The 17,952-nt window shown below is 49.3% G+C and overlaps 1 protein-coding gene across 1 annotated transcript in view; it reads left to right on the top strand.

Annotated features, from left to right (window-relative positions):
- Window positions 1–17,952, top strand: part of Spns2 (sphingolipid transporter 2) — a 42,582-nt gene that overhangs the window by 14,518 nt on the left and 10,112 nt on the right. The window contains exons 2-3 of the mRNA XM_042680624.1: window positions 1,197–1,262; window positions 13,840–13,976. Of these exons, the coding sequence (XP_042536558.1) occupies window positions 1,197–1,262; window positions 13,840–13,976 (203 nt within the window). The remainder of the gene's footprint in view (window positions 1–1,196; window positions 1,263–13,839; window positions 13,977–17,952) is intronic.

Raw genomic sequence — 17,952 nt, 5'->3', positions numbered from 1 at the left:
GGAGATCACTAGGGTTTGAGAGGGATCTTGACATGTGGCCCTCACCACCCTTCCTTCAGTGTTCCTGCTTCAGCTGCCAGCCAGGCTCTGACCAGTGCTTGGGGACTTCCCTGCTTCCACCTCCCTAGGTGTGGTTAACTCCCGTGCCTCAGTTTCCTTATCTGTCACTAAGGCTAGATGAGGATTAAAGGAACTGAAACCAATCAATGTAAACCACCATCATTTTCATTGCTGCCATAGACACTTGTAGACCTTCAGGAGGCCCAGGGCATGGAGGGCTTCCAAGAACAAGGCACTGTCTCTGCCTTCTTGCTCCCCTGCTCCTTCTCCAGTGGATGTATCAGGGTCTCTAGCCAGAATGGTCTTACTGTCCTCAGAAACTGGCTGAAGGGAAGTCTGGGCTGGCAAGTCTGCACGTCATGCTCACCCCGGAGTCCAGGCTGTGAGCTAGAGGCGGAGGAGTTGGGGATTCTTTGGGTCTCAATGCCACAGCTCTGTCTATCCATCCGTCTAGGTGTCTCACTGTCCCTGTGATGGTCAGGGCCTCATGGGAGCAGACATGTTCAAGAGAACAGCATGGGCATTGACCACTTCCCTCTGCATCCTACCTCCTGCAACTGAGAACTGCTAGTGTGTGTGTGCCTGCACGTGCCTCTGTGTGTGCCTGTGTGTGTGTGCGCGCATGTGGTCAGGGGGAGGCAGGGCTCCATGTGAGTGGCCACAAGCATCCTCTGCCCTCTCCCTGCCAGAGGGCTTCCTCACAGCGGGCAGTCACTATAGCTGCTCTCTGGGCTGTCAGCTTCCTGGCTCCATGATGACAAAGCCCAGGTATCTGGTACCAGATTGCTCAGGTACCAGGATCTCATCCAGGGCTGGTCTACAGATGGGCAGGAGGCCAGACTTGACAGACAGGAGCAGGGGTAGGGGATCACAGGAAAACCTTACCTGGTTCCATACATCAGACCCTTGTAATGGCTGAAGGGTGGGCCCCTGGCCCTAGGATGGGCTTAAGGGCCCTAGTAGAGCAGGAAGGAAGCCTGAGGGCTGAGGGCTGAGGAGTTATATAGATGGGGCCATGCTGGGTTCAGCAAGGTAGGCTGCAGGGCTGGGTTAGGACTGAGGGAACTCTGGGGGAGGGGGTGGTGGGTTCCCAGGTATCAGACAGTGCAATAAGCACCCTTTGTTTTCCCCCTCAGGCGTCCTCCTGGACATCCAACAGCACTTTGGAGTCAAGGATCGTGGCGCGGGCTTGCTGCAGTCAGGTGAGGCCCACTCCCACCCCAACAACAACACTTGCCCAGGTGCTGCTTCTGCTCCTCAGCCCTCAACCTCCACAGGTCTCTCTTCCCTGTCCAGACTCCTAGAGGGTGTTCAGGCAGTGCTTCCAAACCCCACTACCCACCCACAAATAGCACTACTTTTCTGAGCTTTGTCTTCTTTTCCTATAAGTCAAAACTCACAGTCAGGAGCTGGTGGCTCATGACTATAAGCCTAGCTACTTCAGGGAGATTGAGATCTGAGGATCAAAGTCAGCGTGGGCAGGAACTCTTCTCCAATTAACCACTAAAAATGTGAGAAATGGAGCTGTGGCTCAAGTCGTAGAGCACTAGTGTTGAGCAATAAAGCTAAGGAAGGACAGTGCCCAGGTGAGTTTAAGTCCTAGCACACACACACACACACGTGAGTGACATTACAGAACCAGTGCCCAGACCCACCACCAAGCTCAAGAAGGGAGCTCCTTACTTTATTGAGATGAGCAATGCCAACTGAGCTTCAGTGATCCTACTGCCACCACCCTCTGTTCTTTCCATGTCTGTCAATACCAGATGTCACCTCCTAAGTGGCAAGAGGAAGCTCTGCCTGGTCAGTCCCTCGGGGAGCTTGAGAACCTGAGTCTTGTACTCTGTACTGTATTCTGGAGTCTCAGCCTTCCAGTAGGATATTGGGCTGTAGCAACAAGCTGGGGGAGGAGGGGAATGTGGAAGGTCACTGAGAAGTGGCCACACCTCCTCTCTTTCTCTGGGGAAAGACCATGTCTTACTGTCCCTTCCCACCCACCCAGGGCTTGGTCACTCTGTCTGTGGCCATGTGATCACCCAGGTCAACTTGGGGATCACCCAGGTCAACTTGGGCTTAGTAAAGACGCAGTACAGTGTTCACTTTCAGGGCTGGAGGCAGGGCGTCTGGTCTTAGCTTGCCTGAGTCTCTGGGCCCTTGGCTTTAGAGTCCATCTGGCTGTGAGCCGTGGTCAGTCTGATGTGTGGGAGCTCTCTAGTTTATGAACCCTTCTTCTACCTCTGCTGTCCTGGGAGGGAGGGGGGTAGAACCTGCCTGACCTGTCTAGGTGGCATTCCATATGCACAATGCCTCCCTGTGCTCATGGAAGGAATGCAGCAGCCTCTCTACAGCCCCCCCCATCTGTAGATCTCAGATGGGGTCTTTGGGCTTAGAGTGGATATGCAGGCTCAGCGGTCAGTCCTCAGACATAAGTCTTGCTGAACTAGGATAGGACAATGCTGTGTGGTCCATTATCCTCCATGGATGACTAGGTCACCTGTCCTGGCAGATGTCACTTTGTACCAGGCCATGAGCCCAGACCTCTCCCTGCCCCTTCCTGGGCCTCTTTGGCTGGGCTGTTTTGAAAGGTGGGAGGGAGGGCTGGCTGCAAGTGGGGTCCCCAGTCCAGGTATCCTGGGTGCCTCCAGCCTCCTGGCTCTGTACACAGTGACCCCCACTCATTGGAAGGACAGGGTTTCAGCCAGATGGGAACATAGGAGGGAATTGCTGCCCAGCTAGTTAAAAAAAGGCGGGGGGGAGGGGGGGTGGTAAGGGAAGGCTGGCCACTCAGGCCTGCCCCACCAGGCCCCAGAGTCACTGAGAACATGGCAGAGCCTCATTCCTTCTGACAGCTTTACTGAGTGATCTGGAGGGTGGTGCCTGGGCCTCTTTCATTCCCCCCCCCTCCCCCCGGCTTCCTCCTGCTCATGGCAAGCCAGCTGCCTCCAGGGAGAGGGGACATCAGTTCCAGGTTAGGTGTACGGTTCGCATTCTGGTCCCCACTGTGATAGACCTGCAGTGGCTTCTTGGCTTGTGAGGGAGGAGTCATGCAATCCCACCTCTTCCTGGCCACTGTTTCTGGCCACAGCATCAGCCCACTTGATTCCTCCAGCAACCTCCCAGACTCTTTGCTAGCCCCACTTGCTGGAAGACGAAGGTCAAGAGAGGGAAATGACTTGGTAATGTCTCATGGGGAGAGTGGCAGGGGTAGAACCCAGGCCTCTGCATAGCACCTGCAGGGGCTGGCATCTCAGGGTCCCCATAGGGATACCTCTGAGCTATGATGAGCATCCCTAGCATTTTCAAAGCCTGTGCATCCTCACCCCATGGTCCTGACCCCTCCCACCCACCTGTGGCGCATTTTGGATGGCTTCTCCATGTCCTTGCTCCTTCCTTCTGTCATCTGAGCCAAGAACACAGTTGAGCTAAACCAGGAAATGATTCAGTGGGCAACGGGGCAAGTCACCTAATTGGCCTGTGCCGCAGGTACCTGTCTCTTCCCCAAGCCTGATAAGGTCGGAGCCAGGTGCAGGGCGCCAGCCAGGTGTTGGTGCTTGCCCAGATCAAAGGGCCAGGGCTGAGAATGGCTCCTGAGAATCTGTGGGTACTCGGGGCTGCTGGGCTGTGTGTGTGGAGGGGTACATGTGAGTGAGTGAGAGGCCTGGGCCTGCCTTGCATTCTCCCACCGAGACTAGAGTGCAGTTGGTTTGTGAAGGTCCAGACTCCTGTCTGTGCCCCCCCCCCCACACCGCCAGCACCTCTGTGACCACCCACTGCATAATGCCAGCCCCTGGGGCCTCTTTCCATTTGGGAAAGCCCATCCTCCACATCTAAAGTAGCAGCTGCCATTGAGCCTAATGCTTGGCAGGTGCTGGGCTGGGTTCTGCACATGCTCTGTCCCTGCCCTTTAGGTGGAGTCCCTTTGTCAGTGGGAGCAGAAAATGGATCATCCAGTTGCTTTGATACAGCACAGGGCTGTGGGTTCCTGGATGGGTGGCAGAGAGTGTTATACCTAGCTCTGATGGCAGCAGTTGGAGAAGGCTTCTTTGAGGAACTTAGGAGACTTTAAGAATGAGTTACAGCTGGGTGCTGGCAGCTCATATCTGTAATCCTAGCTACTAAGGAGGCTGAGCCATCTGAGGATGGTAGCCAGCCTAGGCAGGAAAGTCCATGAGACTCTTACCTACAGTTAACTACTCAAAAGCCAGAAGTATAGCTGTGGCTCAAATGGTAGAGTGCTGGCCTTGAGTGAAAAAAAAACAAAACTCAGGACAGGCCTTGAGTTCAAGTCCCAGTACCAGCTGGGACAGCGGGGGAGGGGGAGGGAAAGAATGAGTGAGGTCGTTTGTTAAAAGCAAAGACTGCTGGTTAGCTTGTCAGACTGAGTAGATGTGAGAAAATCTCCTCCCTCCCTGCAAGCTAGATAAAATAGGCCAAGGAAACATGTTTAAATTACATAGCTGAACTTGAAAGCAAAAGCTAAAAGGGAGATTGCCAGGTGCCAGGAGCAAAAATTTGGAGTCAAAAGCTGGGGTCATGGTGTTCAGGGATTGGATATTAGTCCTGGACTATAACTAGACACATTTTTGTGGACAATTTTATAAAAGATAATTTTATTGTTATTATTAGGGTTATATACAGAGGGCTTACAGTTTTATAAGTCAGGTAATGAATACATTTCTTTTTTGGATAGTGTCAGCCCTTCCTTTGCTTTCTTCCAGTTTTATGGAATGCTTTAACCACACATGAAAGTAGAATGGTATAACACACTTCCTATGTTTATTTCCCAACTTATCACAGTGTCCTTGGTCTGAGGCATTTTCACTCTGAAGCCTGAGCAGTAAGGCTGGACTCAGTTTCCCCAGCCGAGACAAGCTCCTTGAGCCAAGCTGTTCCTGGGCTGCTGGGTGGCTTTGTTGGTAGAACTTCCTTTCATAGATGGCCATTCCCTCCCTGCTTCTAGTGCTAGCTACTTACAGGTCTGGGATGCCACTCCATTCCCATGGAGGCCATGTGTCTCCAGGGAGGCCAGCCTAATCAAATCCCGGGCTGCTCTTTAGACAAGCCTTCAATGACTCAGAGCCTGCATGGGACATGGTGACAGTTCCCCTAACAAACAAACTCAGATGCAACATTAATAACACACCTAAGCCTGGTGCCAGTGGCTCACACCTATAATCCTAGCTACTTAGAAAGCTGAGCTTTGAGGCTTTCAGTTCAAAGACAGCTCAAGCAGGAAAGTCTGAGAGACTCTTATTTCGAATTAACAAAAACAAACAAACAAACAAAAACAGAAGTAGAGCTGTGGTTCTAGTGGTAAAGTGCCAGCCTTGAGCAAAAAATTCAGGGACAGTGCCCAGGCCCTCAGTTCAAGTCCCAGGATTGGCACACACACACAGAATAGCACACACAGCTGGAGTAGGAGGTAGTTCAGTGGTAGAGGATTTGCCTAGTATAGGATCTGAGTCGGATTCCAAAACTACAACAAAAACAATAAATAAAGTAAATTGGGTGCCAATGGCTCATGACTATAATTCTAACCAGTTAGGAGCTGAGATCTGAGGATTTCAGTTTGAAGGCAGCCTGGAGAGAAAAGTGAGACTATTATCTCCAATTAGCCAGCAAGAAGCTGCAAGTAGAAGTGTAGCTCAAGTGGTAGAGTGCCAGCCTTCAGTGGAAAAGGCAAGGGTGAATGTCTAAGCTCTTGAGTTCAAGTCCTAATACTAGCATACAAAATCAATAAGATAAAATAAAAATAAAGTACATGGGAAACTCGTCATTGTGAGAAGCAATCAGCTGGCCCCAAGAACAACCTGAAAAACTAGAGACTAGATCCTTTCTTTATGTTAATGGGGTTTGAATTCAGAGCCTCTAGCTTTCTAGTCAAGCCTTCTATTTACTACTTGAGCCACAACAATGTCCCTTAAAGGGATTTCCTTCCCCCAATTCTGGGGCTTAAACTCCTAGGCCTGGGCACTGTCTCAGCTTCTTTTGCTAACACTCTATCACTTGAGCCACAGTGCCACTTCCAGCTTTTTCTGTTTATGTGATACTGAGGAATTGAACCCAGGGCTTCATGTGTGCTAGGCAAGCACTCTACCACTAAGCCACATTCCCAGTCCCCTTAAAGGGATTTTAAAATCATATATGCTTAGTTTTTCAAAGCATAGTATTTATAAGACAAAACTAGCACATTACAAAAAGAAAGAACAGGGACATGTTCAAGTCAATAATCCTTGAAGTGACAACTTAGGTATTAAGCTAAAAAATAACCATTAGAAGAAATAATGGGTAGACTAGATCTAGTTGAAGAGATTGGAAGATGGGTCTGAGGGAGGGCAGTGAGATCTAAGACTGTTTGTGGCCCTGCTCGGCTTTGTGACTTGTCCTGCCTCCGTGCACTGGCCTCTGGGGAGAGTGGGAGGAGCTTGCAGGCAAGTATTAGGTCTCTAGGTGTTTGTCTTAGGGCACTGGGCCACTGGAGACGGTGTGGGAAGACAACAGGTCCATATAAGATGTGTGTATCAGGATGTTCACTCTGGAGATGGCAAAGGAGGCTGGACTACTCAAACCAGGGTTTGTGGGGTCATGAGGAAGTGTCAGGATGAGGTAGGAGAGCAAGGGAAGAGTAGGGACAGAGGAAGAGCCAGCTCAGATCGAAACCAGACAGAATCTCTGCTTTGGAGCTGGGTCTCCTGGTCTTGCTCCCTACTACCCTCTTGGCCAGCTTAGTGACAGCTTCTGCTTTGCAGACTAGGGTTCCATAGTGAGGCTGGCAAGCCTGTAGCTGTCCTCCCCATGGTTTGGAGGGGTCAGTGCAGGCTTTACGTCCCAAGCAGGGATGAAACAGAAGGTAGTGTGAGTCTTCCTGCCAGGGGTTTGAGCACAGGGGCTTTCAGGACCTAAGGAGCCATCTGCCATCTGCCCTAGGTCCTCCCGTCAGCTAGGCTGACCCTTGAATGGCAGAGTCTGACCTCTGTCTGGCTCACGCCTGACTGAGCATCCTCCTTGTCTATGGGCTGTAGAAGGTGGCAGTGGCGCAGCTGGAGTCTGGGCTTCATAAAACCAGCCCTGATGGAGCTCAGGCTAGGCAGGGAGAGTGTAGCTCTGTTGTCACAGATGGGGGCCCAGGGCTCCCCTAGCTCTGCTCTTTCCCTCTCCTGTACCAGAGCAACCTTCTAGGGTCACACAGGCCTTATGTGTGGTGAGGGTGGCACCCTGCATGGGTAGGGCCGGGACTGCTTTCAGGATAACAGGCCCCAGTGGCGGCTGCTCTGGGGTCTGGACCCTGTCAATAGTTCAGGCAAGGCTTCCAAGCTTGCCGCCTGTTCTAGGGATGGAACCTGACCCCTAGCCTATGCTAGGTAAGTGCTCTCCCACTGAGCTATACCTGCAGCACTTTTTAATTTTATTTACTTTGTTAGCCAATCTGGTCTCCAGCTTACAGTCCTCCTACATTAGTCTCCCCTTTATGGTGATTACAGGTATTTGCTACCATGTCCAGCAGCCCTATCTCTGACAGACTCTTGGCAGCCCTTTCAAAGAGAAAACGAAGCTTGGAGTCCAAGTTCCTGCTATTAGGGTGGCTCAATTCTTCCTACCTGCCTAGCCTCCCTGCCCTGCCCTGCCCCTCAGCCTGGCTCCCTGCCCTGCAGCCATTGTTCCAGACCTGTGGGCTCAGCACACGTGAGCTGGTTGGGGCTGCTCCCCACCCCCACCCAGGATGTCCCCGAGCACACGGAAACTGCTGGGAAAGCCACCCCTTCCAACATCGAGGCTGGCAGGGCAGCTGCTCTAGGGCCAGAAAGCTCTCCTCCCACAAAGAGCACGGGGCTGGGGCTGGCGTGGAGGGCAGGGGAAGCTTCCAGCCTGGACTAGACTTTATTTCCAGTCTAGCTAGCTGCCTGCTGCTGGGTGAGCCTCTGCATCCCTGCTGTGTCCATCATCCCCATCAGACTTGGTTCACACCTCAGGTCTTTGCTATGCTATTTCCTCTGCAGGACCACTTCTCTTCCAGCGCCCTGGCAAATGGTGGTCAGGCCCTTCTGCTGGCTAGTGGTTCCCCAGAGGGCCAGGAGGATTTTTTTTTTTGACAGTTCTGGGTCTTGAATTTAGGGCCTGAATGCTACTCCTGAGCTTTTGTGCTCAGGGCTAGCACCCTTCCATTGGAGCCACAGCTCCACTTCTGGCTTTTGGTGATTGATTGATTGATTGGAGATAAGAATCTGACCAACTTGCCTGGCTGGGCTGGCTTCAAATCTCAGTCCTCAGATTTCAGCCTCCTGGGTAGCTGGGGTTACAGATGTGAGTTCCGGGGCTCTGGCAGGGCTCTCCTTGTCTGTCCTTGCTAGGGCTGGGGAATGAAGCTGTAAAGATGGCTCCTGTCTCCCACTTGGCCTTGGATTCTTTGTCTTCAAAGGGAAGAAATGAGCAGCAAGTGGTCCAGGGTGCCCAGCCTGGATTATTACATCATCTGGGGCAAGTTTCTTCACTTCTTGGGGCCTCCTTGGTCCCAACTGTAAAAAGGGGACTCAAATGATAGGGCACAGGTGCATGGTGACCTTGGCCAAGCTGGGGGAGGGGAGAGAGGCTAGGAGAGGAGCCCCAGGGGCTCCTCAACAAGCAGGTAGAAAGCCTGAGTTCAAGAGCTAGCTGCTTCATGATGCTGGAGGGTGGGGATGGAGCAGAATAGCCAGTCAAGTCTAGGGTCACCTGCCTTCAGTTCTCTCTAGCCACCAGTGGGTGCTTTTCCAAGTGTTCCTTCTTGCTGGGGGAAAACAGAACATAAGGACCTCTGGTCCTTAGAGTCCAGTCTCCCTTTGTGGCCTTCTCATGCCACTATCCCTCCCATCTCTTTGCTTGGCCCAGCCCCCCATGGACTGTGAGAACATTGACTGGGACCTTTCCCCTTCCCAGCTTTGCAACCTGTGCTATGATTTAGAGCAAAGACTCTGGAGTCAGCTGAAGTGGGGGGTGAAGTTCAGCCACACACTTGCTGTGTGATATCATTTCCTCCAGCCTCTATTGTCTCCTCTGATAGATGAAGATAATATGACATCAACTGAGTTAAACACTGGCTATGTGAAGGGTACACAAGTGCACCCCTGGGCCTGCCCTACAATAAATGATCCAACCATGGCAGCTGGATTTAGCAATAGGTATTAGGTCTCATTAACCATTGTACATCAGCACTTAAGGTTTCAAGTTTATATTTTAGTATGTGTTATTGATTTTACAGACAGAAGACCCCTGGTACTGAACTGATGGATATATGGGTCCAGGGAGACCACTGCTGAGACCAGGCATGCGTAGAGGCATGGAGCTCAATACTGTTCTGTAGAAGCTTGATTTATTTTCCCCCAAAATGCCACCCAATTCCACTTAAAATATGCATCTTGCTAGGTGCTGGTGGCTCACGTCCGTAATCTTGTCTACTCAGGAAGCTGAGATCTGAGAACCTTGGTTCAAAGCTAGCCCAGGCAGACAAACCCAAGAGAATCTTATCTCCAATTAACTAGCAAAAAAGCTGGAAGTGGAGGTGTGGCTCAAGTGATAGAGTACCAGCCTTGAGTGAAAAAGCCAAAAGAGAGCTTGAGGCCCTCACTTCAAACCCCAGAACTAGCACAAAGAACGAAGGAAGGAAGGAAGGAATGATGGAAGGAAGGAAGGAAAAAGAATGGAACAAATTTTTTCAATGTGACTTTTTGGACTGCGATCTGAATTCAGAACCTGAGTTCTAGCTCCAGCAAAAATAAGTATAAATAAAAGATATGCATTCTTTCAATAAATCTCAGATTTTCACTTTGTCACGTATATTATGTGTATTTTATGGCTTGGGAGGATTATCATAAAATTTTTTGTGCCACTCCTAGAGCTTGAACCACATCCCTTAGCTTTTTCTACTCAAGGTTAAGGTTCTACCACTTGAGCTACCTCTGTACTTCAAGGGTTTTGGTGGCTGGGGATAGAGCCTCTTCATGGGACTGTCCTGCCTGGACTGGCTTTGAACTCTGATCCTCAGGTTTCAGCCTTCTGAGTATCTAGGGTTTACAGGTATAAGCTACTGGTGCTTTGTTCTCCTTGGCTTTAGTTTTGGTTCTAGATTCCAGCAAAATATTCTGCTTTTTGTTCCAATAAGTATTTCAATAAGATGAGCACAATAAGTTGATTATCATAGCCTTCCACCTTGCTTTTGGGGTGCATTTACTTTTGTGGTGTGTGTGCATGCGTGTGTGTGGGGTGTGTGTGTGTGTTACTCACGCTCTGGCAATTATGGCAGGTGTTCGACTATTGAGCCCTGCCCCAGCCCTACCTTTTGAGAGGCAGATTTTCACAAAATTAAGGAGAGAACTACTCAGCAGATAATACAACGATGCAAACAAAGCTGACAAGGATTTCTCTATAGCAACTGAAACTGTGTAATTCACGCGCAGGAATTTAAGTGTTTTGTTTTGACATTTCTTTGGATTTTTAAAAATTTATTATTTTTGGTTGCACTGACTCAAAACTGTATGTGATAAACTCATACAAAAAGTTATCGGCATGGTAAACTTCTGCCCTCAGCTTTGCCATCGCCACCCCTGGGGAATCTCCCTTTACCATCCTGGCAGGATTTGGTCAGTGTGCCATGCCAGTTCCCCAGCCTTTCAGCCCTTTCAGTTGGGCAACCTGTGGATGGAACTGCTGCTTTGCCAGGCAGGGACCATCTCCTGACTCTTTCTGTCCACTCCCCACATACCATGGAGACGGAGAAAACAATCTGCCCTCTTCCTCTAGCATATGTAAGTCCTGCCCATATCCTGACCTGATCTCCCAGGACTGGCCTGGGAGGCAGGTCCAACAGGAAAACATTCTGTTTCTAGATGTGAGGAAATAATATCTGCCTTGGCTAATGTAAACAAAGGCCCAGTGTTGACCAGGCTGACTGCTCTAGGGCAGGGCCTGGCATAAAGTGCCTTCCCCCGAAACAGCTCATCTGGCACTGAGAGCCACCCAGGGGAGCTACTATTTTTATCTTTTCATTTTAAGATGAGGAAGTTGGTGAGCTGGCACTGGCTCACGCTGGTTCGTGAGAGTCAATTGTTAAGGGTTTCATGAATTGTGTGAGCTGCTTGCTAGATACAACCATTGTTCAAAATGAAATTATGTAAACTTATAATTAATGACTGACATTTAAAAATGGTGATGAATACCCAAGAATGATCTCTTCCTAGTTATTTCTCCATGTTTAGTGATTATCTATGTTCTTAAGGTTAATTGGTTATTTTATCTTTTTTTTTTTTTTTTGGTCAGTCATGAGGCTTGAACTCTGGGCCTGGGGGCTGTCCCTCAGCTCTTCAGCTCAAGGCACTCTAGAGCCACAACACCACTTCCAGTTTTCTGGTGATTAATTGGAGATAAGAGTCTCATGGACTTTCTGCCCGGCCTGGCTTTGAACCATGATCCGTAGCTCTCAGCCTCCTGAGTAGCTAGGATGACAGACCTGAGCCACCGGCACCCGGCTTTGGTTATTTTATCTTAATGGTAGAAACTCTCTTCCCCACTGTCAGCACCTTCTAGTTGATGATTGGCTGTCATCATGGTAGGCGTGGTTGTGCCAAGGAGATGGGCAAATGCCAGCCTCTGCCCCTTTTCCAGAGAGCCTGTTGTTACTCATTTGTCACCATACCACTGAATCTGAGCCATACCGAGATTTTTACTCGATGAAGGTCACAGAGCTGGGTTTGAGCCTAGGCAAGAGGATCTCTGAAGCCCATTGGTACATCTCTATGCTGATTCTTCCTAAGGGCCCAAGTCACATATGCCATTCCTCTCGACACACTTGTGTGAGGATAACAGAGAGACGGTCACATTCCTGCACCCTCATCCCGGGGGTCTGCCTAGCCCTTTCCTGCCCATTTGCCTCCCTCTCTCCTTCCCTTCCTCCAGCTTCTCAGCTTTCTCAGGTAAAGGAAAGCCCAGCACTGGTGGCTCATGCCTGTAATCCTAGCTACTCAGGGGGCTGAGATCTAAGAACCAAGGTGATTCTTTTCTCCAATTAACTAGCAAAAGTTAGAAGCGGTTCAAGTGGTAGAGCACCAGCCTTGAGTATAAAAGCTAAGGGACAGAGTGAAGTCTTGAGAAAAAGTCCCAGTACAAAAACAAAGGAATAGGAGGGCTGCTGAGCCACACACCTGTGTGGCCTGGCCATCAAAGGCCTGTGACTGGTGGCTTGTCTACTCACCTGGCCTTTGACTGCTTGTGTCAGCTGTGGAACTGTAATTGGAGGAAGGGGTGTGCCCCGCTGTGTGATTGAGGGTCTTTAATCGCACCTGGGGCCCTAAAACTTGCCCCGCACTGACAGAGGCCTCCTATGAAGTTCTCTAAAACCTACTGCTCTCTGGTTCTGGAAGAACAAAACCAGGTCATGCCACTCCTTTGCATGGCAACCTTTTACCCCATTCCTCGGCAGCCAGGCCAGTCACAGGGGGCCCCAAGGTCCCACCCCTCACCCCACAACCAAATCACACACAACTTTTCCTTAGTTCCACTGCTTCAACCATGTTGGCTGCCTTGTTGTTCCTCAAGTATGCTAAGTACATGCCTGCCTCATGGCCTCTGCACTTGCTCTTCTTGCCTGATATTCATATCAGAATAATTTGTTTCCTTACTTTCTTCTGGTCTTTGCTGAAATGTCACTCTGACTCTTTTATGTAAAATTGTAACATCTGTATGCTCTCCCTCTTATGCATGCATGCACGCACACACAATTTTGTATCGCTTCTGGTTCTGCCATTTTTTTCTCCTTAGCACTTATTGCCTCTCTCTATATGTCACCAACATATGCTATGTTTTCATTTATTTATTTATTTACTGGCGGTCATGGAGCCTGAACTCTGGGCCTGGATACTTCCCTCAGCTCTTCAGCTCAAGGCTAGTGCTCTACCACTTCAGCCACAGCACCACTTCTGACTTTTTCTGCTTATGTGGTGCTGAGGAATCGAACCCAGGGCTTCATGCATGCAAGGCAAGCACTCTACCACTGAGCCACCTTCCCAGTCCCATATGCTATGTTTTTATGTTATTTGTTTATGGTCTGTTTCTCCTCACTTGATTGATAGCTCTGAGAATGAAGAAATTTTGTCTGTTTAGTTCAGTGATATATTTCATCATCAGATTTTATCATTGTCATTTGTTGAGTGGATGGATGACAAATGTATGAGTGAATGAATGAACAAATGCATGGCTGAGTGACAGACTGAAGGAGTGAATGAATAAGTTTAACCATCAGGAAAGCCTCTGTGGCCTCTGTTGTGATTCTGCCCTGATTTGCTGAAGTTCCTTGAGGGCAAGAGATTTACCTCAGGGTGCAAAGAGAGCCACGTGACAAAACATAAGGAGCAGAGGCTCTGTTGTCCAATGGACAAATTATCGCCTTCAGTGCTTACCAGTCACTTGTGCTCTCTGAGTGTCTCTTCATCTCTGAGGGACATGACGGGTGAGAAGCTACTCAGGATACTACAGTGGGCTCTGCCATTGCTCTTGATGTTTGGGGGTTCACCATCAGCAAACAAGCTGAACAGGCACCAAAGGGATGGAATCACTCTCCCCACCACCAACCCTAAGCCAGTTGTGCCCCTCTCTTGGGCACAGCCCACTGAGGCTGCCTTCCCTGGTCTGTGTCCTCAGCCCCCGCTTCAGGACTGGCTTTCTCCCATGGGTACTTGGATCAAGTCAGTATGGGTGGGTAGGCCTGGCCCGAAGAACCCTGGGCCTCCTTCTAGCTCTCCTCTTTCTGCACAGTGTTCATCTGCAGCTTCATGGTGGCCGCTCCTATCTTTGGCTACCTGGGTGACCGCTTCAACAGGAAGGTGATCCTCAGCTGCGGCATTTTCTTCTGGTCGGCAGTCACCTTCTCTAGCTCCTTCATCCCTCAGCAGGTAAGGCCTGAGTCCCTGCTACCCCACACCCATCCCTGTTCCTTGCCTATCAGATAGGTAGCGGGTCCATGTTCTAGGTGGAAGATTTTGGCTCCATAGCTTGAAACCTAGCAGTGCCTCCCCAGTGCAAGCAGTGGGACCTCTGCCATGTATTGTTAATTCAATCCTGCAGATATAGAGCCTCTCCACACTGACCCTGCTCGAGGCCTCACAACCCCAAGTGCCACCCAGGAACCATGTCTCCAGTCCTTTTTGTGCTGGTCATTTTAAGATAGGGTCTTGCTTCCTGCTCCAGCACATACCGGACCATGATCTACCTATATTAGACTTCTGATGATAGCTTGGATGATGAGCATGTGCCAACACACACAGATTCTTCCATTAAGATGAGAATCTCAAAGATTCAGCCTAGGTTAGCTTTAAACTATGATTCTCCCATTCTCAGCCTCCCAAGTAGCCAGGATAATAGGCATGAGCCACTGGTACCTGGCTGAGTTTGCTCTTTGGTAAGCAGCATACAAGACTCAGGAAGGCAAGTGTCAGCTCAATATAAAGGTGTTTCACAGCTGTCTTCTTGGGGAACAGGAGAGGGTGGTGGGCAGCGCTGTGCCCTCCTCCCCCACTCCCCTACTGTGTCTCATGTTGAAGAGAGGAAAAGGCATTAAGATACGGACTTGACTGCATCACTTTCCATTTCTGAATAAATGTTTGTTATTAAAAAAAAAAAAAAGGTGTTTCACCCTCACTTCTGGCAGTCCTGGACTTAAACATCCCACTTTGTTGGCCGTTCAGCCTTGTGACCTGGGGACATCTATTCCAACTCTATGAGCCTATCTTTTGTGTGTGTGTGTGCGCGCGCACGTGTGCATACCTGCACACCAGTATTGGGGCTTGAACTTAGGGTCTTGCACTCTTGCTTGGCATTTTATACTCAAGGCTGGTGTTCTACTGATGGAGTCATACTTCTACTTCTGGCTTTTTGCTGGTTAATTGGAGATGAGTCTCATGGACTTTTCTTCACAGGCTGATTTGAGCAACAATTCTCAGATCTCAGCCTTCTGAGTAGCTAGGATCACAGGCATGAGCCACCAGCACTTGGCTTTCCTCATCAATGTAACTCGGAATAAGCTGGACACCAGGGGCTCACGCCTATGATCCTAGCTACTCAGGAGGCTGATACCTGAGGATCATTGTTCAAAGCTAGCTATGCCAAAAAAGTCCATGAGTCTCTTCTCCAATTAACCATCAAAAAGCCAGAAGTGAAGCTGTGGCTTAAGTGGTAGAAGTGTAGCCTTGAGTGCAAAACTTCAGGAACAGTGTCCTGACCCTGTGTTCAAGCCTCAGGACTAGCGCGCGCGCACACACACACACACACACACACACACACACACACACACGTGCCCTGGCCCTGTGTTCAAGCCCCAGGACTAACACACACACACACACACACACACACACACACACACACACACACACACACACACACACAGAGAAATGGAAATGGAAATGGGGACAAACTTCTCAGGCTTGAAGCGCTCCTGTGAGAAGCAGCTGAGCTAGTAAATATTCACATCCCGGATCATGACAGGTGTTCACCAAATCTTCCCTTCCAGTTTTTTTCTTTCAAAGAGGAGCTACATTGCCTTGTGAGGGTAGTGAGCTTCCCATAGCTGGGAATGTTCAAGCAGAGGTAGAAAATCACATGACAGCTATTAGAGAAAGAGATGAAAGAAGGAAGGGAGGCGTGAAGAGTGCTGGGAGTGAGGTGAGGATGCTGTGGCCAGAGGAAAGGCAGGGACCAGGTCACAGAGGGCCTCAAGTACTAGATTAGAAGTGAGGGGGGCTGGGAAGATGGCTCAGTGGTAGAGTGCTTGCCTTGCATGCCTGAGACCCTGGGTTCAATTCCTCAGCACCACATAAGCAAAAAGAAAAAACCCAGAAGTGGCGCTGTGGCTCAAGTGGTAGAGCACTAGCCTTGAGCTGAATAGCTGAGGGACAGCGCCCAGGCCCAGAGTTCAGGCCCTACGAGCGGACCTAAAAAAAAAAAAAAAATAGAAGTGAGGATTTCTTTCTGGGTCAGAGCTGAGCTCTGGAAGAATTTGAAGAAGGATGGCAGGATCAGATATGCTGATGGAAGGGAAGGCAGAGAGAACTGGCAGTTTCACAGGGAACAGCTTTGCTTCATGGCAGGGGGATGGTGGAGTGTCAGACCCAAGACAGATCCAGGCCCAGTGCCAGGTGGAGCCTAGTGGCCACAGTAAAAGCCTGAGCTAGAAGCTGGTAGGCAACCCTGGACCTTGTCCTGGCCTTGGCCTTGGCCTGGAAGCTGCTCCGGGGCTGACCATGGATCCAGGGCTGTGATACCAGGCTTTGCCCCTATGGGCTAAGTTGGGGAGAGCAGAGGAGCAGAGGCAGAGAGAGAATCAGATTACTCCCAGTTCTTCTGTGAATTCATTGCTATCGGTCTGAGTCCCATAGGGATTGTTGGTGGACCTTGGCAATGGGATTCTGAAGTTAATCTGGCAGAGAAAAAGCTCAGGAACAGCCAAGAACAATGTGAAAAACAATGAAGGGGGAGGGCTTTCCTATCAGTTATCAAAATAACTGCTATTCTTTCTCTCTTCCCCCCCTTTTATTAGCATACATTAGTTGTACAAGGGGATTTCATTGTGATGTTTCCACATATACATATAATGTGCCTCATCAACCTAGCCCCCTTCATCTCTTTATCTTCCTCCCAAGAAGATGATTTCAACAGGTTTTATTTCTGTTTTCATGTAGCAGATCAAGTACTTGGACTATATTCACTCTCATGCACACTTTCCATTGCCTTCCCCTCAAAACAACAGCTGTTCTAATGAATGCTGCCAAGGGCTAGACTAACAGATATATGCAGTTGAGTCCTGGTGTCTACTGGGAACTATGGAGGGTGAAAGTTGCACCTGAAACAGTGCTTCAGAGAGAACATGAATCACCCATCTGGCTAGAGAATAATTTTGGGCTGGGTGCTGGTGGCTTATATGTATAATCCCAGTTATTTAAGTGGGCTAAAAAATGAAGATTGAGCTGGGCACCGGTGGTTCATACCTGTAATCCTAGCTACTCAGGAGGCTGAGATCTGAGGATTGTGGTTCAAAGCCAGCCTGGGTAGGAAAGTCCATGACACTCTTATCTCCAATTAACCACCAGAAAACTGAAAGTGGCATGCTATGGCTCAAGTGGTAGAGCACTCATCTTGAGCTGAAGAGCTCAGGGATAGTACCTTGGCCAAGAGTTTAAACCCATGACAAAAAAAAGATTGAGGTTCAAAGCCAGACAAAGCAGAAAAGTTTGTGAGACTCAGCTCCAGTTAACCAGCAAAAAGCCAGAAGTAGATGTGTGGCTTGAGTGGTAGAATGCCAGCCTTGAGCATAAAAGCCAAGTGAGTAGTTCAAGGCCGTAAGACCTGCACATAACACAACAACAACTACAAAGAAAATAAGTTTGATCTGTATTCTCTGCAGATTGAACTCCAGAGAAAGAGGAAAGGAAAGGGAAAGCAAGCTCTGGAAATCCAAAACTATAAATCAACAAGAAAAAGACAAATAAGCTGGTGGGGAAAAAATGAGTCAAGGATAGTTACAGGCTATTGCAGAAGATACCCAAATGGCCAATAAATGTAGGAAGTGATGGCTCAGCCTCTCTAGTAATCAGGGAAATGCAAATTAAAACAACAATGAGATACCATTTCACACCCATCAGATTGGCAACAATTAAAAAGGCCGACAATACAAGTGTTAGTACAGCTGTGGAGAATCCCTGACTGGGCTGCTGTGGGGAGTGTAAATTACTAGACTCCTCTGGAGAGCAGAATGGCAAGAAACTGTAAAATTCTCATTGTGTCCCGCACGGCCTAGCCTTCCACTTGCAGGAATACAGCCAAGAGAGAAACTCCAGCTTGTGGTTGTCTGTGGACAAAGATGCTCACTGCAAGACA

This window comes from Dipodomys spectabilis, unplaced genomic scaffold, assembly GCF_019054845.1.
Source record: "Dipodomys spectabilis isolate Male_0828 unplaced genomic scaffold, ASM1905484v1 ptg000062l, whole genome shotgun sequence".
Taxonomy (NCBI): domain Eukaryota; kingdom Metazoa; phylum Chordata; class Mammalia; order Rodentia; family Heteromyidae; genus Dipodomys; species Dipodomys spectabilis.
The sequence above is the reverse complement of the archived record's forward strand: the minus strand, read 5'-3'. Positions and strand labels throughout refer to the sequence as shown.